The sequence below is a fragment of the Panthera pardus genome, unplaced genomic scaffold (genome assembly GCF_024362965.1).
Source record: "Panthera pardus isolate Hobbes unplaced genomic scaffold, ASM2436296v1 HiC_scaffold_27, whole genome shotgun sequence".
In the NCBI taxonomy this organism is placed as follows: Eukaryota; Metazoa; Chordata; class Mammalia; order Carnivora; family Felidae; genus Panthera; species Panthera pardus.
The window spans coordinates 59722394-59748221 of record NW_026526843.1 but is presented as its reverse complement, the minus strand read 5'-3'; the positions used below and the strand labels follow the sequence as shown (position 1 = coordinate 59748221).

At 35.3% G+C, this 25828-nt stretch overlaps 1 protein-coding gene across 2 annotated transcripts; it reads right to left on the bottom strand.

Annotated features, from left to right (window-relative positions):
* Positions 1-885: 885 nt before the first annotated feature.
* On the bottom strand, positions 886-15756 carry HMGN5 (high mobility group nucleosome binding domain 5). Of its 2 annotated transcripts, XM_053891456.1 has the most exons (6): positions 15581-15756; positions 13669-13698; positions 13044-13073; positions 12712-12765; positions 9644-9772; positions 886-2185 (listed from the first exon to the last, which is right to left on the bottom strand). In XM_053891456.1, exons 1-6 carry the CDS (start codon positions 15593-15595, stop codon positions 1454-1456), a joined length of 990 nt encoding a protein of 329 aa, XP_053747431.1. In that variant the 5' UTR covers positions 15596-15756; the 3' UTR covers positions 886-1453. The 2 variants fall into 2 exon arrangements, with proteins under 2 accessions (XP_053747431.1, XP_053747432.1); XM_053891457.1 differs by lacking the exon at positions 13669-13698.
* Positions 15757-25828: the final 10072 nt, after the last annotated feature.

The window sequence follows — 25828 nt, the reverse complement described above, 5'->3', positions numbered from 1 at the left end:
TTCTCCAAAGATACACAAATGGCTGATAAGCACATGGGAAGATGCTCAACATCATTATGGAAATGCATATCAAAATCACCATAATTTTAATCACCCCCATATCACCCCACTAGGATGGTTACATAATGAAATATAGATTATAAGAAGTATTGACAAGAAAGTGGAGAAATTAGAACCCTCCTATATTGCTGGTGAGAATATATAATGCTGAAGCCACTTTGGAAAACAGTCTGGAAGACCCTCAAAAAGTTATAGCATGACTATTTGGTCCAGTGACTCTACTCCTAGAATATATACCTAGGAGAAATAAAAATATATATATACACAAAAACATGTACACGGATATTCATAACAGCATTATACATAATTGAGAAAACATAGAAACAACTCAAATGTTCATCAAGAAATAATGTAGTATATCAATGTAATATATTATTCAGCCATAAAAATAAATGAAGTAATGATACATGCTACAACATCAATGAACCTGAAAACATTATCCTAAGTGAAAGAAGCCAGACACAAAGGCCACACGTTGCATGATTCTATTTTTATGAAATATCTAGAATAGGCAAATCTATAAAGAAACTAAATTAGTGGCTACCAGGGACAGGTGAGGAGGGAGTTGAGAATATAAAGATTACTAATTGGCACTTTGGTTTTTATTTGGGTGAAAATGTCCTGGAATTAGGTAGTGGTGGTAATCACACAACATTGTGAATGTACTAAAAACCACTGAATTAGAAATGGTTAAAATGGTAAATTTTATGTTAATTTTATCTCAGTGCAAAAAAACTTTTAAATTTTTATGAATATCACAATATAAAAAATTAAATGCTATAATATTTCACTAACTACATTTTTAGAGATATAAAAAACTACAACTATTTTTGAAGAGAATTTTTATTAAGATCAACCCAGTAAAATTTTGTGGATACATGTATAATCAGAACTGTCCTTTTGAAAAAAAATGTGTAAATCTTTTTAAAATGGAATTACAATTTTATTTGTTCACAAGCTGTTAATAAAGTTATTTTTGGGAAAGAATTCTAACTCTTTGCATTACAGAAAATAGTTCACTTTTTTTTAATAAAAACAACCTAGAGAACCATAAGAATGTTGTAACAATCTTTCATGATATCCCCACATTGTGACTTGATCACATACAAGTAAAATTAAAATTCACAGATTTAATACATAACTTACACAAAAGGAAAGTCACTCAAAAAGTTGAAAGAATATTTTTATATATTCCACTATTATAATCACAAAATGTAAAAAGGTTTCATGTTAGCTACTTTGTGATGAATAATCAGCATGAAGATGTTCTGAAATTACATTGATGCTAAAGAAAAGTTGTGTTTATACAATATTTGATAAAAAATATTCATCTCTATTAACATTACAACATGGAGGCACATATTACCAAATTATGATACTATATAGGGAAGCTTTAAACAATATTCTGAGATTCTCCTTTTTTTTCATCTTTTTTGGCCTCTTCTTTATCAGCTACTTCCTTTCCCAATTTAGCCTTCTTATTTTCCTTTCCATCTCTTCCATCTTTCCCATCTTCCTTTCCATTTTCTTCTGTTTCATCTTCCTCTTTTCCATCTTTGCCCTCCTTTCCATCTTCTCCTTTCTCTTTTCTACCTTCTTGCTTATTTCCATCTTCTTCTTCATTTCCAATTTCATCCTCTTTTCCACCTTTATTCTCCTTTTCATCTTCATTCTTTTTTCTTTCTTCTCCCAGTTTTTCTTCTCCTTTGTCTTTTTCACATTCCAATTCTTTGCTATCTTCTCCTTTTCCCTTTCCATCTTCATCCACTTTTTCATGTCCTTTCTCTCTTTCTTCTTCTTTCTCTTTGCTATCTTCTTTCCATTTTCCATCTTCACCTCTTTTTTCATATCCTTTCTCTTTTTTGTCTTCTTCCTCCTTTCCCTCTTCTTTTTCTTTCCTATCTTCATCCTCTTTTCTATCTTCTTTTCCTTTTCTATTTTTGTTCTCTTGCCCATCTTCTCCTTTCTCTTCTTTTTTGTATTGATCTTCTCCATCTCCTTTCTGATATCTCTCATCTTCTTTTCTTGCTGGTGACACTGCTTCATTCTTTTCTACTCCCTCTCCTTCAACATCTTCATTTTTTTCTTCGTTCATTTCCTCAAGTTCTTTTTCAGGAGCTGGTGCCTATATATAGAGAGGAAATAAACAAGATTATATTTATAAATTTGGAATTGTTCTCCTTAAGTATTTAGACAGAGTTATAGCTGTTTTATAATTATTCTTTTATAAAAAGAATGATCTCCATTTATAAGAAAGTAATTTTATTGTGAAAAACACCTCCCAAATATCAAGATATAAGGAAAACATCCTAAGAGATATAATTAACTAAAATAATTCCACACACATATGTAGAAATGGATATTTGGAACAATAAATTCAGGAAAATATATTCATATAAATAATTTTCATTACAAATATGGGAAACAGAGTAAATATGGAAAAATGACATATATTCTATATCAGCAATTCTCAGTGAGTAAATAAAATGCATTCTTTTGAGGAAATAATATTTTGTTTCTATAATGGTGAGATTTAGGTTTTCTTTGTAAAAGTTACTTGAAAACTCTTTGACTGGGTAGGCTGTGGGGGAGAGCTAAGATGTAGCATAGTAGGCAGATAATAGGTTTGCATCATCCCTCAAATACAGCTAGATAACTATCAAATGATTCTGAATACCCAAGAAATTTACCTGAGGATTCATAGAACAAACTACACAACTAGAGGGAGAGAAGAGGCCACATCAAGGAAGGCAGAAAGTATGGAGATGTGGTTTGGGGGTGAAATGGATCACATGTGCTGTGGAAGGGAGAGATCTGTGGTTGCAGAGAAAGTTGAGAGAGAGTGGAACACACAGGAAAATGCACAAGGAGAATGCTTACCCAAAGCCATTGGCTGGGAAAATGAAAGAGGCTGATTTTTGTGGTTTGCCACCAGTGGGGCTCAAAGACTAGAGATTTAGAGGTCCTAGGTACAGAGGAATGGGTTGGCGCCATTTCCCTCCCCTGCCCCTCAGCAATAAACCTACCTCAGTAGACAGCACAGGAACAACACTGGCTGCTTAACCTATTTACACCAAGTCCTAACACCCTGTACTCTGCTGGTACTGCTTTTCTCAGGCAAGTGTGCCTAAGGACCAGTGCAGTGAGCCCCTTCCTCAGAAGACTAGCACGACCTCCCACACACACCACTTCTATTGACCACAGATTTCTGCAAAGCTTCAGCTCTAGTCGAAATAGCATCAGATCTCTTAATAAGCAGACCAGAGCACACCTAGTTAAAATTTGCAACCCTCTGGCCAAGGTCCAAACACTTCCCACTGCAGGCAAGAACAACCCTTATAAATGACTGACCTGAAGGATAGAGCAGCCAAACACAGCAGCAGAGCGCATGCAGCACACAACAGACACTTCCTGAAGAGCCAGGCCCTGAACATTATATGACCTCTTCTTCATAAAGCCATTACTCTCAGGAGCAGGAAGCATAACTGGCTTTTCTAACACAGAGAAGAAGATAGAGACCTAGAAAAATGCCCAGATGGAGGAATTCATCCCTAAAGAAATAACAGGAAAAGGTCATGGCCAGGGATCTAATTGAAACAAACATAAGTAATATGCTTGATCCAGAATTTAAAGCAACAATCGTAAGGATACTAGCTGGTCTTGAAAAAGGCATGGAAAATATTAGGGAGGCACTTGTCACAGAGATAAAAGAGCTAAAAAACAATCCAGCCAAAATGAAAATTGCAATAACTGAGATTCAAAACAGACTGGATGTAATGACCACAAGATGGAAGAGGCAGAGGAACAAATAAGTGATATAGAAGATGGAAATATGGAAAATAATGAAGCTGAACAAAACAGAGAAGAAAAATTTTGGATCATGAGAGTAGGCTTAGAGAACTCAGTGACCCCATCAAACATAATAGCATTCCTATCATACGCATCCCACAGGAACAAGAGAGAAAAGGGGCAGGAAGTTTACTTGAGGAAATACAGCTGAAAACTTCCCTAATCTTGGGAAGGGAATATTCGTCCAAATACAAGAGGCAAAGAGAACTCCCATCAAAACTGACAAAAGCAGGCCAACACAAAGACATATGGTAGTTACATATACAAAATATGGTGATAAACAATAACAACAAAAATTCTAAAAGCAGCAAGACAAAAGAAGTCCATAAAGTACAAGGTAAGACCAATAAGGTTCCACAGAAACTTGGCAAGCCAGAAGGGAGTGGCATGATAGATTCAATGTACTGAATGGTAAAAATCTACAGCCAAGCATATTCTATCCAGCATGTCTATCATTCAGGATAGGAGAGATAAAGAGGTTCCCAGACAAAAACAAACAAACAAAAACAACAACAACAAAACAAAATAAAACAAAACAAAAACCTAAAGGAGTTGGTGACCACTAAAAAAGTCTTGCAAGAAATATTACAGGGGACTCTGAGTGGGAAGGAAAGACTGAAAGCAACAAAGACTAGAAATGAACAGAGAGAATCTCCAGAAACAATGACAAAACAAGTAATAAAATTGCACTAAATACATACCTATCAATAATTAATTTGGATGGAAATGGACTAAATGCTCCAATCAAAAGACACAGGGTGTCAGAATGGATAAAAATACAAGCCCAAACTAGATGCTGCCTACAAGAAACTCATTTTAGACCTAAAGACACATGCAGACTAAAAGTGAGGGGATGGAGAAACATTTGTCTTTCAAATGGACATCAAAACAAAGCTGGAGTGGCAATACTTATATCAGAATGACTAGATTTTAAACCAATGACTGTAACAAGAGATAAAGAAGGGCACTATATCATAATAAAGGGGACTATCCAGAAAGAAGATCTAACAATTATAAATATTTATGCACCCAACATAGAGACACCCAAATATATAAAACAATAACAAACATAAATGAATTCACTGACAATAATATAATAATAATAGGGGACTTTAAAAACCCCAAGTACATCAATGGACAGATCATCTAAACAGAAAATAAACATGGAAACAATGGTTTTGAATGACATACTGGACCAGATAGACTTAACAGATACATTCAGAATATTTCATCCTAAAGCAGCAGAATACACATTCTTCTCGAGTGAACATGGGACATTCTCCAGAAGAGATCTCATACTAGGTCAAAACTCAGACCTCAGCAAGTACAAAAAGACTGAGATCATACCATGCATATTTCCTGACCACAGTACTATGAAACTTGAAGTCAATCACAAGAAAAAATTCAGAAAGTCCACAAATACATGGAGGTTAAAGACCATCCTACTAAAGAATGATGGGTTAACCAGGAAATCAAAGAGGAATTTAAAAATACATGGAAACAAATTAAAATGAAAACACAATGGTCCAAACTTTTGGGATGCAGCAAAAGCAATCATAAGAGGGAAGTATATATAACAATACAGGCTTACCTCAAGAAGCAAGAAAAATCTAAAATAAACAACCTAACCTTACACCTAAAGGAGCTAGAAAAAGAACAACAAACAAACCCTAAAAGCAGCAAAAGAAGGGAAATAATAAAGATTAGAGAAGAAATAAATGATACAGAAAAAACAAACAAAAACCAGGAGCTGATTTCTTTGGAAAAATTAATAAAATTGATAAACCCCTAGCAGGACTTATCAAAAAGAAAAGAGAAAAGGCACAAATAAATAAAATCACAAATGAGAGAGGAGGAATAATAGTCAGCACCACAGAAATAGAATTATAGGAGAATATTACAAAAAAAAAAACCTATATGTTACCAAATCAGAGAATCTGGAAGAAATGGATACATTCCTAGAACCATAAACTACCAAAACTGAACAGAAAGAAATAGAAAATTTGAAGAGACTGATAACCACCAAAGAAATCGAATCAGTAATCAAAAATCTCCCAACAAACAAAAGTCTAGAGCCAGATGACTTCACAGGGGAATTCTAACAAACATTTAAGGAAAAGTTAATATATATTCTTCTTAAACAATTCCAAAAAAATAGAAATGGAAAGTAAACTTCTAAATTAATTCTATGAAACCAGCATTACCCTGATACCAAAACCAGGTAAGAATTCTCCTAAAACACACACACACACCACCACCACCACCACCACCACCACCACCAACAACAACAACAACAACTACAGGGCAATAGCCCTGATATCCCTGATGAACATGGATGCAAAAATTCTCAATAAAATACTAGCAAACCAAATCCAACAATACATTGACAAAATCATTCTTCACAATCAAATGGGATTTATTCCTGGGTTGCAAGGGTGGTTCAATATTTGCAAATGAATCAATGTGATACAACACATTAATAAAAGAAAAGAATCTTATGATCCTCTCAATAGATGAAGAAAAAGCATTTGAAAAAGTACAAAATCCATTCATGATAAAAACCCACATCAAAGTAGGGATAGAGGGAGCACACCTCAACATCATAAGAGCCATATACAAAACTCAGCTAACATTACCCTTAATGGGGAAAAACAGAGCTTTTCCTCTATAGTCAGGAACAAGACATGTATATCCATTCTCACCACTGTTATTTAACATAGTACTGGAAGTCCTAGCCTCAGCAATCAGAAAACACAAAGAAATAAATGCATCCAAATCATCAAGGAAGAAGGCCAACTTTCAAATTTTGCAGTTGACATAATACTGTACACAGTGAAAACCCAAAGGCTCCACCAAAAATTGATAGAATGGATACATGAATCCATAAAGTTACGGGATACAAAATTGTGTAGAGAAATAGGTTGCATTTCTATACACCAATAATGAAGCAGCAGAAAGAGAAATCAAGGAATCAATCCCATTTACAATTACACCGAATACAATAAGATACCTAGGAATAAACCTAACCAAAGAGGTAAAAGATCTCTATTCTGAAAACTATAAAAAATTTATGAAAGATATTGAAGATGACACAAAGAAATGGAAAAATATTCCATGCTCATGGATTATAAGAACAAATAGTGTTAAAATGTCTATACTACCCAAAGCAATCTACACATTGAATGCAATTCCTACCAAAATACCACCAGCATTTTCACAGAGCTAAACCATTCTAAAATTTGTATAGAACCACAAAAGTTCCCAAATATCCAAGGCAACCTTAGAAAAGTAAATCTGGAAACATCACAATTCCAGACTTCAAGTTACATTACAAAGCTGTAGTGATCAAAACAGTATGGTACTGGCACAAAAATGGACACATAGATCAATTGAACAGAATAGAAAACCTAGAAATGAACCAAAAACTGTATGGTCAATTAGTCATTGACAAAGCAGGAAAGAATATGCAATGGGAAAAAGACAGTCTCTTCAACAAATGGTGTTGGGAAAAATGGACAGCAACATGCAAAAGAATGAAACTGGACCACTTTCTTACACCATATGGAAAAATAAATTCAAAATGGATAAAAGACCTAAATTTGAGAAAGGAAACTATCAAAATCCTAGAGGATAACACATATAGCAACCTCTTTGACATTTCCCATAGCACCTTCTTATTAGATATATCTCCTGAGGCAAGGGAAACAATAGCAAAAATAAACTATCAGGACTTCATCAAGATAAAAAGCCTCTGCACAGGAAAGGAAACAAACAACAAAACTAAAAGGCCACCAATGAAATTGGAGAAGATATTTGCAAATGACATATCTGATAAAGTGTTAGTATCCAAAATCTATAAAGAACTTATCAAACTCAACACTCAAATAATCCAGTTAAAAAGTGGGCAGAAGATATGAATAGACATTTTCCCAAAGAAGACATCCAGATGGCTAATAGACACATGAAAAGATGCTCAATATCACTCATCATGAGGAAAATACAAATCAGAACTACAATAAGATATCACCTCACACCAGTCTCAACAGCTAAAATTAACAATATAGGAAATGACAGGTGTTGGCAAGGATGTGGAGAAAGGGGAACCCTCTTGCACTGTTGGTTGGAATGCAAAGTGGAGGAGTCACTCTGGAAAATAGTATGTAGCTTCCCGAAAAAGTTAAAAATTGAACTACCCTATGTTCCACCAATTGTACTACTAGGCATTTACTCAAAGGATACAAAAATAGTGATTTGAAGGGATACATGCACCCCAATATTTATAGCATTATCAACAATAGCCAAATTATGGGAAAAGTCCAAATGTCCACCATCTGATGAATGGATATATAAGATGTGGTGTGTATATATATATATATATATATATATATATATATACACATACATATATACATATATATACATACATACAATGGAATAAAAAGGATTGAAATCTTGTCATTTGTGAAGACATGGATGGAGCTAGAGAGAGCTAAAGAGCCTTATGCTAAGTGAAATAAGTCAGTCAGAAAAAGATAAATACCACATGATTTTACTCATGTGTGTAATTTAAGAAACAAAACAGATGAACATAGGGGAACAAAAGAGAGCCAAATCAGAAAACAGACTTTTAACTACAGAGAACAAACTGATGTTTGCTGGAGGGGAGGTTGGTGTAGGGATGGGTTAAATGGGTGATGGGTATTAAGGAGGGCACTTGTGATGAGCATTGGGTGTTGTATGTAAGTGAGGACTCACTAAATTCTATACCTGAAACTAGTATTACACTGTATGTTAACTAACTAAATTTAAACAAAAAATAATGTAAATAAGAAATAAAAGTCTTTCACCATATAGCATAGGATCACTTACAAAATTTTTTTCCCTATTTGCACAGCTTTGGTTTGTATATTTGGCACTACATCCCATTTTCAGTGTTTTACTGCAATATCAAAAACTATGGTATGCATTAAATATGCAAATAAAGATCTATAAGAAACATTTACATAATAATTTGTTTTGCAATCTGCAAGGGGAAAAGAATCATATGATCTTGCAAAGGGATTTATGAATAGACCATTTGCCAACAAAAGGAATAAAGGATTGCTCTCTATTTAATAAAAGTCATTTTATTATTACTAAGTCATGATCACTGTCATTATTCTACCAATAGCAATGCAAACCCAATATTCTCACTACTTATACCTGTAAACTCTCATATTTTAAATTCATTTTCTTATTTTCCCCTTCAATACTATTATATGTTTTAAACTGAATATTTGTGTTCTCCATAATTTATATGATGAAACCTAATCCCCTACCTGGAGGTAGGGCCTATGAGAAGTGATTAGGTCATGAGGGAAGAGCCCTTATGGATGAGATCAGTGTCCTTACAAAAGAGACCTCAGAGATCTCTCTCACCCTTTCTGTCATGTCAGGACACAGCAAGAAGACTGCTGTGTATAAAACAGAAAGCAGGTCCTCACCAGACACCAAAAATGCTGGTGCCTTGATCTTGGACTTCTCAGCCTCCAGAACTATAAGAAATAAATTTATGTTATTTATAAGCTACCTAGTCTGTGGTATTTGTTATGGCAGCTGGAATGGACTAACACAGTATAGAACCACTACTCATTTAATGTTTCTCAACTTTTAAACTGCAAGTCAAACAAGATTTCCTTCAGTTGTACCCATTGTTGATCTTTCAAATGGATAAATCTGTTAATATTTAAAATACCTCCATAATTTTGGCTTCTCCATTTTCATCACTATATTCTTCTTTAATGACTTCTTTCTTGTTTTCAGTTATTGCTTTGGCACTTGTATCTGTGTTTTTTTCCATCGTATCATGTTCTGTCTTCATTTTCTGTCCAGCAACACAGAATAATAAAAACAAATATACAACTTAAGTGGTGTGCTAATTAAATGGCCCAGGTTATTTTATCAGCTGCTGTAATGATTTATAAAAAGATTAAAATATCCATATAAACTTAATATCAATGAAATCATCACTCGACACTTTTACCTCCATTGTAAACCCAAAGCAGCATTAAAAATGAATAATATTCTTCTGATATAAATCAAATACATTTTCTTTTAGATGAGAAGCAACAAGTTAGAATACTGACCATTGACCACTCAAAGCTAATTGCCTGCATCAGATTAGATTTTTATAAATTAACTCTTTTTGACTAGAGGGGGCCAGTTTATCTGTCATGTCTAATAATTAGCAACAGGGTTTTGTTTATTGCAAAGCCTCCAGTGACTAATAATTAAGAGAAACACTAGCAAGGGCATCACTTTATATATATTTTAAGAGATTTCCTGGGGACATAAGTGATTCAATATACGTTCTACAAGTTTTGAAATGACTTGAATCATGATTGCTTTACCAAGAAAGCTCTTTGCCTATGTGAGTAAAGAGCACTGGGTGAAGATGCCAGAAAACCTGTGTTTGAATTTTGGATCTGCTACTTACTTGATGTGATCTTGAGCAAAAGTATAAATCTTTTTGTGCATGTTTTTTTATATGTAAAAAAGAGTAATTCCACCTACCTCATAGGGGTGTTATTAGGAACAAATGGTAAAATATATGTGAAATTGCTTTAGAAACTATAAAATACAATATAGATATATTATTACTATTTTAACACACGAAAAACAGAGAGTCAAGTATAATAACGCATTTTAAAGTCCAGGATTATATAGTGTTTGTTTTATTATAACATTATCTTCTAATTTTAATGGAAATAAAGTGTTTACTATCTTAATAGCCTATAAATTGAGTACCCAATTTCATAGAATAGTGACCTTGAAATGTTAAATAGAAAAAAAATTTTTTTAAACTTTTCTCTCCTGTTGTTACTTGTTACTAAAACTTCACTTGCCCTAGTTTTAACAGTATCTTTCTTTTTATTTTTGAGAGAGAAAGTATGTGAGCAGGGAGAAGGGCAGAGGGAGAGAGAGAGAATCCCAAGCAGCCTCCACACTTAGCGTGGAGCTGATGCAGGGCTGGAACCCATGGCTCATAACCCCAGCCAAAATCAAGAGTTGAACACTCAACCAACTGAACAGCCCAGGCGGCCCCAGCAGTATCTTTTAATCAAATAATTCAAAGCGATTTATAAATATGCCTGTAATTTACAGTTTCTCCAATCACAAAATGATGGGATTCGAGGATTTTAATGTTCCTCCTAGCTTTAAGCATTTATGATTTTAGGAAGTTAACCAATCTCTAAAATATCAGTCATACCTCAGTAAAGCAGTTTAAAAAATTACTAGTATTATATTTGCACACAGTCATAAAGAAAGAAAGAAAGAAAGAAAGAAAGAAAGAAAGAAAGAAAGAAAGAAATAACAACATGGAGAAACGAACTTAATATTGAGGCTATTTCTATTTCTAATGTCATTAGCCATAACATTAGAGTATAGAATATCAATTATGTTCATTTAAAAATAGTTTATGTCGGGAACCCTCTTGCAACTGTTGGTGGGAATGCAAATTGGTGCAGCCACTCTGGAAAACAGTGTGGAGGTTCCTCAGAAAATTAAAAATAGACCTACCCTATGACCCAGCAATAGCACTGCTAGGAATTTACCCAAGGGATACAGGAGTACTGATGCATAGGGGCACCTGTACCCCAATGTTTATAGCAGCACTCTCAACAATAGCCGAATTATGGAAAGAGCCTAAATGTCCATCAACTGATGAATGGATAAAGAAATTGTGGTTTATATACACAATGGAGTACTACATGGCAATGAGAAAGAGCGAAATATGGTCCTTTGTAGCAACATGGATGGAAATGGAGAGTGTGATGCTAAGTGAAATAAGTCATACAGAGAAAGACAGATACCATATGTTTTCACTCTTATGTGGATCCTGAGAAACTTAACAGAAACCCATGGGGGAGGGGAAGGAAAAAAAAAAAAAAGAGGTTAGAATGGGAGAGAGCCAAAGCATAAGAGACTGTTAAAAACTGAGAACAAACTGAGGGTTGATGGGGGGTGGGAGGGAGGGGAGAGTGGGTGATGGGTATTGAGGAGGGCACCTTTTGGGATGAGCACTGGGTGTTGTATGGAAACCAATTTGACAATAAATTTCATATATTGAAAAATAAAAATAAATAAATAAATAAATAAAAATAAAAATAGTTTATGTGAAAACACTTTGCAAACTGTAAAGTATTATCAAATGTTAGTTACTACTATTATTACAAAGCATTATTTTGGTTACTACAGTTTACACCTTTTGTTTTTCCAGCAATATTGGTGTTGTGACTATATGATGTCAAAGGCATATATATTTTACAAGTCTACCCAACTAAAATTTTATTTTGTTTCTTCCTAATAAAAATGTCAAAATACGGTAGACAATCACAGAACGTGAACAAATATTCCTTACTCAAAAAGTTTACATGTACCATATGGTATAATATAACATATTACTAGCTAAACAGAAAGTAAAGAAAGCAAAATGATCAGCTGTATGCCTTTCCAAAAACATTATTTTTAAATGTTTTTTAATGTTTAGTTTTGAGAGAGAGAGAGAGAGAGAGAGAGAGCGCGTGTGCGAGTGAGTGGGGGAGGGGCAGAGAGAGAGGGAGACACCGAATTCAAAGCAGGCTCCAGGGTCTGAGCTATCAGCATACAGCCTGATGCAGGGCTCAAACCCATGAACCCTGAGATCATGACCTGAGCCGAAGTCAGATGCTTCACCGACAGCCACATCACCTAGGCGCCCCTCCAAAAAAATTATTTCTAAAGAAGAGTAATCTTCTGTCAACATTGCATGTTGAATTTTACCTTTGTAATCGATGTTCTTTTGGGCTTCAACTCTGGTGTAATGGGCACGGGCATCTGCATCAAAAAACACAAGTCATGGTTGGGGGGAGGAAAAAATCATAATTGAAGACAGATTACTAATAATGAAATCCAACCTCTTAATTTCAATAAATGGGTATAGTTCGGACCAAGCACTAGGAAAAACAAACAAACAAACATGTCCTTAGTGTGAAATTTTTTACAACAACATCCAAAATAAATCTTGTACTAAATAGGTAGTATTGTGTAGGATTCCCTGAATTTTAAAAGTACATTTTACAATACATGAGAAGCGTTTTAAAAAGACCACTTACAGCAGACAGTCTGGCTGATCTTCTTTTTGGCTATAAGTAAAAAAAAAAAAAAAACAAAACAGTTAACAGAATTATGGACACACAAAACTAGAATTATTTATATTGTGAAAATATTTAGTGCAACACTACATGAGCATTGTTTTTAAAGAGGCAGTTGTAAACTTGAGTAGAATATATAGTAGAAATATAAATTTTTATTTCCCCTACCCTGGACCCTTTATACAGCTAAAGAAAAATATCTCAAATTAAACTTCAAATGCTAAGCTAAATGAACACAATGGCTAATAACAAGGAGCATATTTAGAAATAAGAATATAGCCCCTTCTTGCAAACTGACAAAGATGTTTTTTTTTTTGTTTTTTGTTTTTTTTTGTTTTTGTTTTTTTTTTTTTGCTTAAAAGGAAGAAACTCTCTTCAGAGCTTAACAAGCATAAGGTCCTAAATTCCAAGAAGTTTGTAATTTTCAATACCTGCTATATTTCTGAGAGAGCTCACTAGCATACCATATTCATACTCATATGGTACAAATATACAAATCAGCATCTATTTTTAGCTGCTTGTGTGTCTCAAATTCATAAAACAAGTGGATTTTTTCAGTCATATTCTAAAACTAAAAAAAACTCACCCCCTGCCTGGTGCCATCTTGACTGGCAGCCTATACAGAGGAGAAAACCACACAGGAATCAGGTCATCGATATAAACACATAGATTAGAAAATATTGCATATGGATTACAGTTGTAACATAACCATTTATGACTTTTTTCCTGGATTCCAGCTCAAGTAGCCACGTGTTATTTCCTAGTAGCATGCTACACACTGCTGTCCGCTAATGTGCAAATGTGCACCAAGATGCAAATGCATTCTCAAGACATAAATTCACACAACTAATAATTCCATCCTTTTGTGTAAATTGCATCTCCTACAAACAAACCTTTTAAATTTTAAAATCCACCTGCTGTAGCCAGTGTTAAAGCCAAAAAAAAGTGTGGGGGTGGGCAGAATGAAGGAGGAACTTCCCTCAATTTCCCTGTGTTTTGCCTTATGTTTTATATGCAATTGTACTTATCTGATCCTCTCTACTGGCTGGATTAATTTTTCCAAGTCCTTCATACAAAAACTACAACCCCCACAATGTTTCAATGCTTGCTTGCTTTCTCTTTCTTTGTTCTTTCTTTCTTTCTTTCTTTGTTTCTTTCTTTCTTTTTCCTTCTTTCCCTTTCTTTCTTTCCTTCCTTTCGGTCCTTCCTTCCTTCCTTCCTTCCCTCTTTTTCTTTTATGGAGGGAACCCCTGCAACGTCAATGCATTATTCCGAGGAGCTGGCCATGGGCCTTAAAACTTCCCGCCACTACCTGCTACAAGGTTGCTGTCAGATCTGTAAAATAGCACGACCCATTGCACAAGCCTAGAAAAGCTCAGCAGAGGGAATCTCAGGAAATGGGATGGTTACTAAAAACCATTGCTTTTTGTATTTGAGCAGCCCTTTATTCTGGGAATTATCAAGCTATTACATGATTCATACAGCCCCAGAGCACAGGGGAATTTCGGTCTTATTCCTATGTTTTAGAAATAGGGAAGGTGGCCGGATAAATAGGAATAATATCAAAACAATCACACTGCTTTACATCAGCACAGTGTTTTCCAATTTTATGAAGCAATGAAACAGCGTTCAATTTCACTACTAAGGGACACCCCCCTTCCCAAAACAACAAACAAATATTCAAATAAACACTGGTAGTAAATTTATCTCTTGTCCAAGAGAGGAGTCACAATTTTTGAAATGAGGGTTTGCAAAATACCTGTAGCCCTTGAATACCTCAAATCAATTCTGCATGTCTAAAAGTGAATAAATCCACGCTACCGCAACATCAGCAATAGTTTTTATCTTACGCAGTTCTCTTGCCATCTCTCCACCTTTACACAAAGAGTTTGGAGAACCCCAGATCTCATAGCCCTAAAGTTGCTAATTGCAGAGGTGGTTCTCTCCTTCTTTAAGACAGTTTGAAGTCTGCGCCGCCTAATGGCACAGGATTACCATTGCATAGCCATCTGGCATGACAAGAAGTGGAGGAGGGAAGATGAAAAAGGAAAAAGAAAACGGGAAGAACAAAGGCAAATACGGGAGAAAGCCGTGGCTTTCGTTACCCCAAACGGGACGGTTCCCGGAGAAAAGCCGGAGGCTGAGGAGGAAACTGGTGCCTGGAAGTGTGGTTAAGAGAAGTGTTCTCCAATAGGGTAAGCGGAGGAAGGGAGGTGGGGTAGGAAGCGACAGCACAACGCTATGGCTGTTTGTAATTCAGCATGGAGACACCTCTTAAACGATTATTTCCCTTAAACAAAACAAGCCGAAAGTGAACTACTAGTTGCATTCAAGACCATCCTTAATCTTACACTGATCATTCTTTGCCTTTCTTTCCCCCTTCCATTCAGTACATCACAAAATCGAACTAGAAGCCAAAATGCTTTCTAAAACCTCTACGGATTAGGAAATATGTATTTCAGTCTCTAATTCCCCTTCTATCTTCCTATTTCACTTACCTTTCTTTTGGGCATTGTTGCAGCTCTCTACAGGAGATCTTAATCAGCAGAAAAAAAGCCGAAAGCAGTCTCTGCCCAAGCGCTCAGAGAGCAACTGAGTTTTCAATGAACTAATTGCAGCACGACCTGTACTCGGCAAAACAAACAAACAAACAAACAAACAAAAATCCCCAAAACAAAACAAAACAAAACAAAACAAAACAAAACAAAACAAAAAACCACCTCGTTATTGGCAACATTAAACGCACCAAGACGCAACCAAACTACGTGAATGGTTAGCTGGAGTGGGAGCCAGATTTGAATGACAGGCAGTGAGACCAATAAAGAAAGCTGATCTACCCAGGGGCGTGGTCCACAGACTTGTCAGACGCCCTGCTAAGGCTGCCTTTTCAGACCGCTGGTGTGGCGGAGGAGCACGCGGACTTGATAAATGCAAAATGCTCAAGCTTAAGACTGGCGGGAAAGCCAGAGTTGTCTTGATTTTGTTTTTCTTTTATGTTGTAATAACAGGCGAAAGTCACAGCAGTTGCTTTCTCCACAGTCTCCAAAACCACCACTTTTACTTATTTCCAGGGATAAAGTGTTTTTGAGACCGTGTTGAGTATAGGCTCCAGTCTTCACATTCTACCTCTGGCAGGAGGATGGAGATGAACTGGGCGGGGGGAGTACTGATTCAGAAAGTAGAGAAGACTGAAGCTGTTTCTCTGGTTGTGGGAACTTTCCGCCAAAGCAGTATTGTGGTCCTGGCACGAGGAGGGTGCCAAAATGTTGCGTCTCCTGCAGGTGAAGAGTTGAAAGAAAACTGAGAGCTGGAAGAGCAGAAGAGCCTGAGGGCACAGACACCTGATATCCCACTTGGTAAGCATACACCAAGAATGGGACCTCGAGTTAAGTTTGTAATAACAAAGGTCTATCCAGAGTTAAAGTGCTGATACAAGGGATTTTGAATCCAAAGGTAGCATTTAGTGAAGGGACTCAGGAAGGTGCCATGCAAAAGTGTGTTTAGGACTCAGAGCCTGGACTAGGATCAGGTGATTAAAAGGCACTCATCTGTGCCACAAAATTTAAGGATGGGCCCAAAACTCAGATTAGGGTGAGGCGATTGAGGTGAGTCATGCAAGCACAGGGTAGGATCCTTTTTGAAAAATGTTGGTATTTTGTTCATCATGGACTTTGGTACATTAATTTAGATATTTAAAATAGTGCATTAAGTATTTATCTTCATTGTTGAGTTTTGGAGTTCTTACATTTTATGCCGAAGGATAGTGTCTCCTTAGCCTCACCATAGTTTAACCCATCCTTAGGCGGATTTCTCCTCTAAAAGAGACTTCTATCTGCCTTCCAAAGTTAGTTCCTGAGACCTAAAAGTTGTGGGAGTGGGGATGGGAATTGGCAAATACTGTACTTGAGGATAATTGTGGGTAGAAATGGAGATTCCAGGTCCTGAAGCCCTTTCTCAGAGTACCTTACTTTGGTTGTTGTAACATGTAATTGGGTTTAAAAGTGCTCCAACGACAGGCCAAATCCTTATTCTGGAAGTTTAATTTAAAAAGGAAATTAATATTTTGCACAGCTACCTAAAGGGGGAGTTTCATTTGTGTTCATGTGTACTAAAAAATTGGAATTGCCAGTTTAAAAATTTAATATTCATAGCTGTTACATAATACAGAAGCATCCCCTCAAACTAAAATATGGCCTAACAGAAGAACCCATCATTTAAATTTTTGCCCATTCTTCCCCAGCCATCTATACTGTGGAATTAAACAGATCCAGTAGTATAAGACAGTTTGATTACAAGTCAACTTCCCTTCTCCAATCTCATTGTATTCTGATTCAAGTAAGTAAATTAAGAAGACATTTATATTGCTTCCTTTGCCCACAGTTATTGGAATCATCCTTAGATCCTCTAGAGGCCTCTTTTTGCCCTTATGGTGAAAACATTACTGAGCGAGCCTAGATATTTTTCAATCATTTTATGTTCCAAGAGTTAGAATGTAAGTATAAAAATTGGGTACAAAATGAGGATTGCCTCAAAAGGATAAGAAAAAAAAAACATGAAGGGAATGAAAAATGTGGCAACACTGGAACACATTTACTCAACAAATTCGTATTTAGCATTATTTTTTGAATTGGATTTTGGTTTTGTAGACTAACCTGTAAAAAGACAAAACTCTCTGGCATGCAAAGTTAAATTACATAGTTTCTACCCTTAGGATTTTTATAATTTTTAACATAGAGCAAGCAGTTGCATGCATATTTATAAATCAAGGTTGCTTTATCATATGAGTGGTACAATCTAAGTTTGATATTATAACAGAGGGGAACTATCATTTAGGGCAGATCATTGGAGAAAATTTTTGTTGAGAAGGTGATATTTGACTTGGCTCTGAACTGTTGAATAGACTGTTAACAGCAAATGCAGATACAGGAAATATTTGTACTTGTTAGGGAAAAGAATGCCTAGTCCAAGTGGACTGAAACAAATGATCATGTGAAGCCTTGGGAAGTCAGGCTTAGTTTTGAGGCAAAGCACAAATGTGTAGTCAGTGAGATCTAAGATACCTCTTAAGTTTGTCAGCATTTTTGTTTTTTGGTCAGTTTTTCTTCCTTGCTGCCTGACTTGTTGCAACTGTGATTTATGTCTTGTCAGATTGAAAAAATAGTCATGCATGCATAAGAAAATATTCTAATTGTGACATAGTTCTCTAATTCTTGACCTACCACATACCATGTTCTTTCTAGTCATTAATCAGGTGGCCTTTTATACAAACCAACCTACCCTAGACTCTTCATTTGCTGTATTATTATCTACAGACCCATTCTGTTATATCTTTGCCTATCAAATGTCTACCAAAACTGCTCAGATTCAAATCTAATATTACCTCTTTGACAAAAGCCTTCTCCAATCATTTCTGCCCTAAAAGATCCTGCTTTCTTATTATGTTATAGAATTTAAATTGTACCACTCATATGACACAAGCAAACCTGATTTTCCCCAACCATTCAGTCCTAAAATTTCACATTGATTTAAAATTTTATATACTTATTTCGCCTTGCCTGAATATTTTCTCAGCACATCATATTCTACATAGTTTCTATGAATTTACTAACTTTAAAAACTATTTTTCTAAAATTGATAAATTATTTTTAAGTAAGGCTTTAATCTTTGTATAATTGTCAAATTAAGACTTTTTTGGCTCAGTTTTTATAAAATTAAATTGGCTTATTTCTCTTTTACAATTGTTTATTGACTATAAAGGTTGATTGTTAGACAACTCTCCACTGGACTCTCTAATTTCCCCTGAGTATTAAGTATACCTACAACCCTCTAAAAACCTACAGAAACTTTAGCATGTCCACTGGGTAACCATTGGGAGAAGACACAGAAAGATATGAAAAATTATAGAGGAAAGAAACCAACATTAAACAGAAAGATAATCCAAAAGAGAATATTAAGATTATGTATTTATCTGGGGCGCCTGGGTGGCGCAGTCGGTTAAGCGTCCGACTTCAGCCAGGTCACGATCTCGCGGTCCGTGAGTTCGAGCCCCGCGTCAGGCTCTGGGCTGATGGCTCGGAGCCTGGAGCCTGTTTCCGATTCTGTGTCTCCCTCTCTCTCTGCCCCTCTCCCGTTCATGCTCTGTCTCTCTCTGTCCCAAAAATAAAAAAAAAAAAAAAAAAAAACGTTGAAAAAAAAAAGAAAGATTATGTATTTATGAGAAAAGGGGTGCTAGGCAGTTAAAATAAAAGAGGTCGTCAAATGTCCTGTTTATAGTTTAGAATGATATATATGTTACATAATTAGAAGTATTTCTGTATGCACTGCTTTATGTGCAATGGGATCTCAAAAATACTGATTGATTAGTAAAAAGATATTTGCTTTTATCTATTAAATTATCTTTGATTTTGGCATCATCCATTACCATTATTGTTTCCATTATATTTACAAAAAATGAAAAAATCAGAAAACTACCTACTATTGCTAACAAATAATGATGTAAGACTTTTAGTATGTAATTAAAATTCTATGTTTTATTATTTATTAATTTTTGTAAATGTTTATTTTTGAGAGAGACAGAGCATGAGCAGGGGAGGGGCAGAGAGAGAGGGAGACACAGAATCCTTAGCAGGCTCCAGGCTCTGAGCTGTCAGCACAGAGCCCGACATGGGGCTCAAACCCAGGAACAGAGAGATCATGACCTGAGCCAAAGTCGGACGCTTACCCGACTGAGCCACCCAGACGCCCCAAAATTCTGTGTTTTAAATATATTGTTGGTTGGTATTTTCAAAGAGCAAAATAAATGGTAAGTCTACAGTGAACCAAATACATCAATGCACTTATTTTTGAGTCTTGTTGAAGATTGATCTGAGGAATTGCTTGGATTGATTACAGCACTTAGCTGAAACTCTGGAATAACTTTTAGCTCATCTGTAATTTTACTTGAAAGTATTTCTGTTGGCTAAAAGTTATTTGAAAATTTTCCATTTCTCGTAGGTGTCCTCATTTACTCGAAAAGAGTTCCAAAGTTTTTTACTTTAGCTATAAGGACTTATGTTTCCTTTAAATTTACTAAATTCTATTAAACTTAATTTGTATTTTTGCATGAAATATAAGAGTTTTAAAATCTTATTTTTTCTAATATTTTACCATCAGCCTGATCTTTTGTTAAAGTTTATTTATTTATTTTGAGAGAGGAAGTGCGACAGAGTGGAAGCAGGGGAGGAACAGAGGAAGAGGGAGAGAGAGAGAATCCTAACCAGACATGGGACTCCATTCCACTGACTGTGAGATCATGACCTGAGTGGAAACCAGGAGTCAGAGGCTTAACCAATTGAATCACCCAGGTGCTCCTACTATCAGCCTTATCTTATAGAAGCATAAATATTAGTCCATGGCTAATAAACTACTAAGATGTAGTTTGGGAGACTTCTACAATTTGTGTGAATATTATGGTACACTAAGATAATGGCATCTTTAAAACAATTATATTTTGGCTTTTTATATTTTAATTTGCTTTAATGCTTCAGGCTTTTTCTATCTCCTTAGAAAGCTCACTAATGCTGGTTACATTTATAGCAAGAATTTATTAAAAAATAATAAAAAATTTTTTGATAAATGCCACATATTGCCCACATGAGACTACAGCCTATTTTCAAGAAAAGATAAATCAGTTTTCTGGTATAGTTCAGCTGTCCCATCAATGAGTGTTGATTAGAAACAATCACCCTTCACTGAGAAAATAGTGGCAACCTATCAAATATGTTGTGTGTAAGAAACCAACTTCTTCACTAATAAAAATATTTGATATAGTAAACTGATACCATTTTAATAAGAGGCTAAAGTTAAATGCTGGATTCTCTTAACTTTGCATCATACTAGAGATTTTTCCCCTACTCTGTTTTAGGCTTCATCCACTCACTTAGAGCCTTACATATCAGCTTATTTTATAATAAGCACCATATAACCTCCAAATTGTTTTATTTTATTGTAAATTACTTGAAATAAATATCTACACATATTTAAACATAGCTAAAGTGTGATAAAAAAGTTAAAACTAGTTTGCTTCAATCTTCAAACTGTACATACAAATATTCTGATGAAGTAGTAGAACTCAAGTAGATTTTGTTTTGGGAAATTGTCAATGTATGCTGTTGTTCTCACTAACTGCATTTTCCATTAAGAGGATAAATAAACAAACAGCTGTACAATAATGGTATTAAGTCTGAAAATACCTTCGAGTACACAGCAAAGCAAGAGTGCAGGGAGGAAGAGAGAAAAGAAGTTCCCCTGGAGGAGATCCATTAAGAAATATCTCTTAAGAGTCATTTTTTGGGAGATCATTCATATACATCTCTTGTGTTCTTAAATTCTAAGGACATGGCGGAAAACATTTACTTATTTCTTACTTACCTTCATTTTGAAAGAATCATTCTTTTTGTTTGTTTGTTTCTATTCTCTTTATTCTTATAAATTCAAGTTAGTTAACATAGAATGTAGTATTGGCTTCAGAAGTAGAATTTAGTGACTCGTTACATACAACACCCACTGCTCATCCCAACAAGTGCCCTAATGTCCATCACCCATTTAGCCCATACCCCAACCCTCTTCCCCTCCAGCAACCCTCACTTTGTTTTCTATATTTAAGAGTCTCTTATGGTTTGTCTCCCTCTGTGCTTTTATCTTATTTTTCCTTCCCTTCCCCTATGTTCCTCTGTTTTGTTTCTTAAATTCCACACATGAGTGAAATCATATGATATTTGTCTTTCTCTGACTGACTTATTTCACTTAGAATAACACTCTCTACCTCCATTCATATGGTTGAAAATGGCAAGATTTCATTCTTTTGAATTGGTGAGTAATATTCCACTGTATGTATGTATGTGTGTGTGTGTGTGTGTGTGTGTGTATACACACACCACATTTTCTTTATTCATTCATCAGTTGATAGACGTTTGGCCTCTTTCCATAATTCGGCTATTGTTGAGAACACTGCTGTAAACATTGGGGTGCATATGCCTATCCTCTTTTTATTAAGTCAATCTATGATCAATTTGTTAAATAGCTGACATACTTCATTCATTTCCCACACATTTAACACTGGAAAATTATATTTTCTATTCAAGTGAGTAACCATTCAAGCAAATGGGAATGTTCAGTTCTTATACATTTAATGATAATAGTATAAATCTACATTTACATATTTTCATTATTTCCTATAAACTAAATATATTTTTGGAACATTTTCCCTTGCTTTCAGAGTTGTGTTGTCCAAATACAAACTAGAAAATATTTTTAAATATGTTCATTAAATAGTTTATATTGTTTAGACTATTTCATATATGAATTCATTGCTGATTCAAACTGAAGGGAAAATAGAATTATTCCTTCCATCTCCTTTTGTTTTCATATTCTAATTCACTTCTAAATTTATTATGAGATTAATTGCCATTCATCACTTAATTTCTCCTGGAAAAAGTCCACACTGAAGATTTTTTAACAATGTAATGTTTATTTATTTTTGAGAGACAGAGACAGAGCATGAGTGGGGGAGGGGTAGAGAGAGGGAGGGAGTCACAGAATCTGAAGCAGGCTCCGGGCTCTGAGCTGTCAGCACAGGGCCCGATGTAGGGCTTGAACTATGAACTGTGAGATCGTGACTTGAGCCCAAGTCTGATGCTTAACTGACTGAGCCTCCCAGGTGCCCCAACATTGAAGATTTTTAAAAAGTAATAAAATACATGCTATTTTGGTTCATGAGGTATGACTTGTTCTGTGAAAAATATTATTTTTGTAGCTCTTGAAAATAGAAATATTATTTTGTAAGTTTATGATAACTTTTGCCCATAGAAAGTAGTATCCTATTACATTTTAGCCATTTTAATTTTATCTTTAAAATAACTGTGGCAAGGGGCACCTGGCTAGCTCAGTCAGAAGAGCATATAACTCTTGATCTTGAGGTTATGAGTTTGAGCCCCACATTGGGTGTGGAAATTACTTAAATAAATGACTAAATAACTGTGGCAGGATAATTCCTTTATATATTAATTTGTATTCTGTTTCCATTTCAAGAATTTATCCAAATCTTTGTGTTTCTTCTTCTCAGTCAGTTGCTAATGGCTATGCTTTGAGAATTTTACTGGCTAGGTTCTTGAAATTTTTGGAAATTGCTTATCAGAAAGGAAGAGATCCCAAAGAGTAGAAGAGAGGAAAGGAGCCATACTGAAGGAGACTTTGAACTTTCCTCAAGGCAGAGGAGGTGATGGGGGATGGGTTAGCAAGACCAATGTACCTATTTGCACACAGTGTTCCAGATTAAAATGTGTCTGTAGGATGCCAAATCAGATACTAGGAATACTGGAAGAGGGGTATCTCTGAGAAGGATTGAAACAAAGTGCTTCGGAGACTTGTAGCAAGAATTAGCACTGGAGAGCAGCACCACTTTACACTCTCACCAACACAGAAGAATGTTCACTTCCGTTGCCTTGACCAGCATTTAGTATTTTAAAATATATTATTTTTTACCAGTTGGATAGATTAAAATATCTCCTTTTGATGTATATGTCTTTAATTGTAAGTTGAACAACTTTTTTATATGTTTGATGGCCATTTGTATCCTTTTTCTGTGAATTATTTGAACATAACCTTTAGTTTTCTTTTTTTAAAGCCTTTTTTTAAAAGTTTATTTATTTATTTCAAGAGAGAGAGAGAGAGAATAAAAGCAGGCTCTGTGCTAATAGCATGGAGCCTGATGCAGGGCTTAAACCCAGAAACTGTGAGATCATGACCTGAGCAGAAATCAAGGTCACTTGCCCCAAGATATCGCCCAACCAATTTAGCCATGTAGTTGCCCCATGAGCTTTATTTTTCTATGTGATTTTTCTCTTTCATCTTTTGAGATGTTTACAGAAGTATATTTTTCCAAAAGAGGATTTAAGTTTTTATGTAGCTGTATCACTTTTTATTTATGACTTCTTGTTTGTGTTTTCTTTTAGAAGAACTTCCTCCCTCCAAATTATAAACATATGTTTTAACACTTCTCTCTAGAAATTATGTAGTTTCACTTTTTATAGTAAAGTATTTGTGCAGTTGTCTGGACTTTATACATTTAAGAAGTGAGTTGGGATACAGCTTTTTTATTTTTTTCCCAAAATTTGGGCCAGTTGTTTCAGCATAGAATTTATCATCTACAAGTGAGGAAGTTGAGACCTAGAGCAATAAAACAACTCACCTAAGATTTCTAAGTGATTAGCAAAGTTAAGAACAGAAATCAAGTTTCCTATTTCAACTTTTGGCCTGTAATTTTTCCAACAAAGTATACTGACTCAGTGTACCTTCTCTGCTTAATTACTTTCCTGGCTTGACAGTATTGTGATTTAGTCTAACCCAGTAGAAATTGGATAAAAAAGCTTTTTAATTCTAAACAATTATATGCTTGCCATCAGAAAAGTGTGAATTACAAAATGATTTATTTTCTTCTGTAGGGAAGATCTATACCAGGATCTTCAGGAAGAGAGAACAGCTATGTTTTAGATTGGTTCTTGGCATAAGTTAGGAAGGTAATGATCATAATGCTTTCATGGGAGAGTTTGGGGTGAGAATGGGAGTGAGAAAAGAGGAGGAAATGGACTTTTTATATTTTTCTCTTGGGTCAGACCTTCACAGAGCCACTCTTTGGTGATTATTAGTAAAATATTCCCTGTTTTCTCCAGATTAAATTAGTAAGAACAGCTACCATTTATTGGAAGCTTACTATGTATTAGGAACTATTTACGTGTTATATGAGTTATTTCTGGTGATTATTTTACAAATGATATAGCTAATAATTGTTTTTTCAGTCATAATTTGTTTCTTTGTTTTTGTTGCAAATTTTTATTTAAATTCTAGCTAGTTAACAAAAAGTGTAATATTGGTTTTAGGAGTAGAATTCAGTGATTCATCACTTACATACAATGGGAGGTGTTCATTACAAGTACTTTAATACCCATCATGCATTTAGCCCATTCCCCACCTACCTCCCCTCCAGCAAACCTGTTTGTTCTCTACAGTTGATAATTTCTTGTGGTTTGCCTCCCTCTCATTTTTTTATTCCTTCCCCTGTGTTCATCGGTTCTGTCTCTTAAGTTCCACATTTTAGTGAAATCATATGGTATTTGCCTTTCTCTCACTGACTTATTTCGCTTAGCATAATATAATCTAGCTCCATCCACATCATTGCAAATGGCAAGATATCATTCTTTTTTTTAAGTTTACTTATTTTTAGAGAGAGAGAGCCAGCAGGGGAGGGACAGAGAGAGAGAGAGAGAGAGAGAATCCCAAGCAGGCTCTGCTCTGCCAGTGCAGAGCCCAACATGGGGCTCGATTGCACAAACCATGAGATCATGACCAGAGCCGAGATCAAGAGTCAGATGCTTAAACAACAGAACCACCCAGACGCCCCAAGATATTCTTTTTAATGGCAAAGTAATATTCCATCATATATACATAGCACTGCTTCATTATCCATTCATCAGTAGATGGATATTTGGGCTCTTTCCATAATTTGGCTATTGTTGATAATGCGGCTATAAACATGAGGGTGCATGTGCTCCTTCCAATTAATACTTTTGTGTTCTTTTGGTAAATACCTACTGGTGCAAATGCTGGGTTTTAGGGAGTTTCTATGATTAACTTTTTGAGGAAACTCCATACTGTTTTCCAGACTGGCTGCACCAGTTTGCATTCCGAGAAACAGTGTAAGTGGGTTCCCC

Excerpts from the sequence above, each read along its gene's own strand:
- HMGN5 (XM_053891456.1), bottom strand. Across the intron at positions 13,074-13,668 it reads AAGATGGCACCAGGCAGGGG|CCAAAAAGAAGATCAGCCAG; the intron begins GTGAGTTTTTTT and ends TTTTACTTATAG. Across the intron at positions 9,773-12,711 it reads AAAGAACATCGATTACAAAG|AAAATGAAGACAGAACATGA; the intron begins GTAAAATTCAAC and ends GTTGCTGGACAG.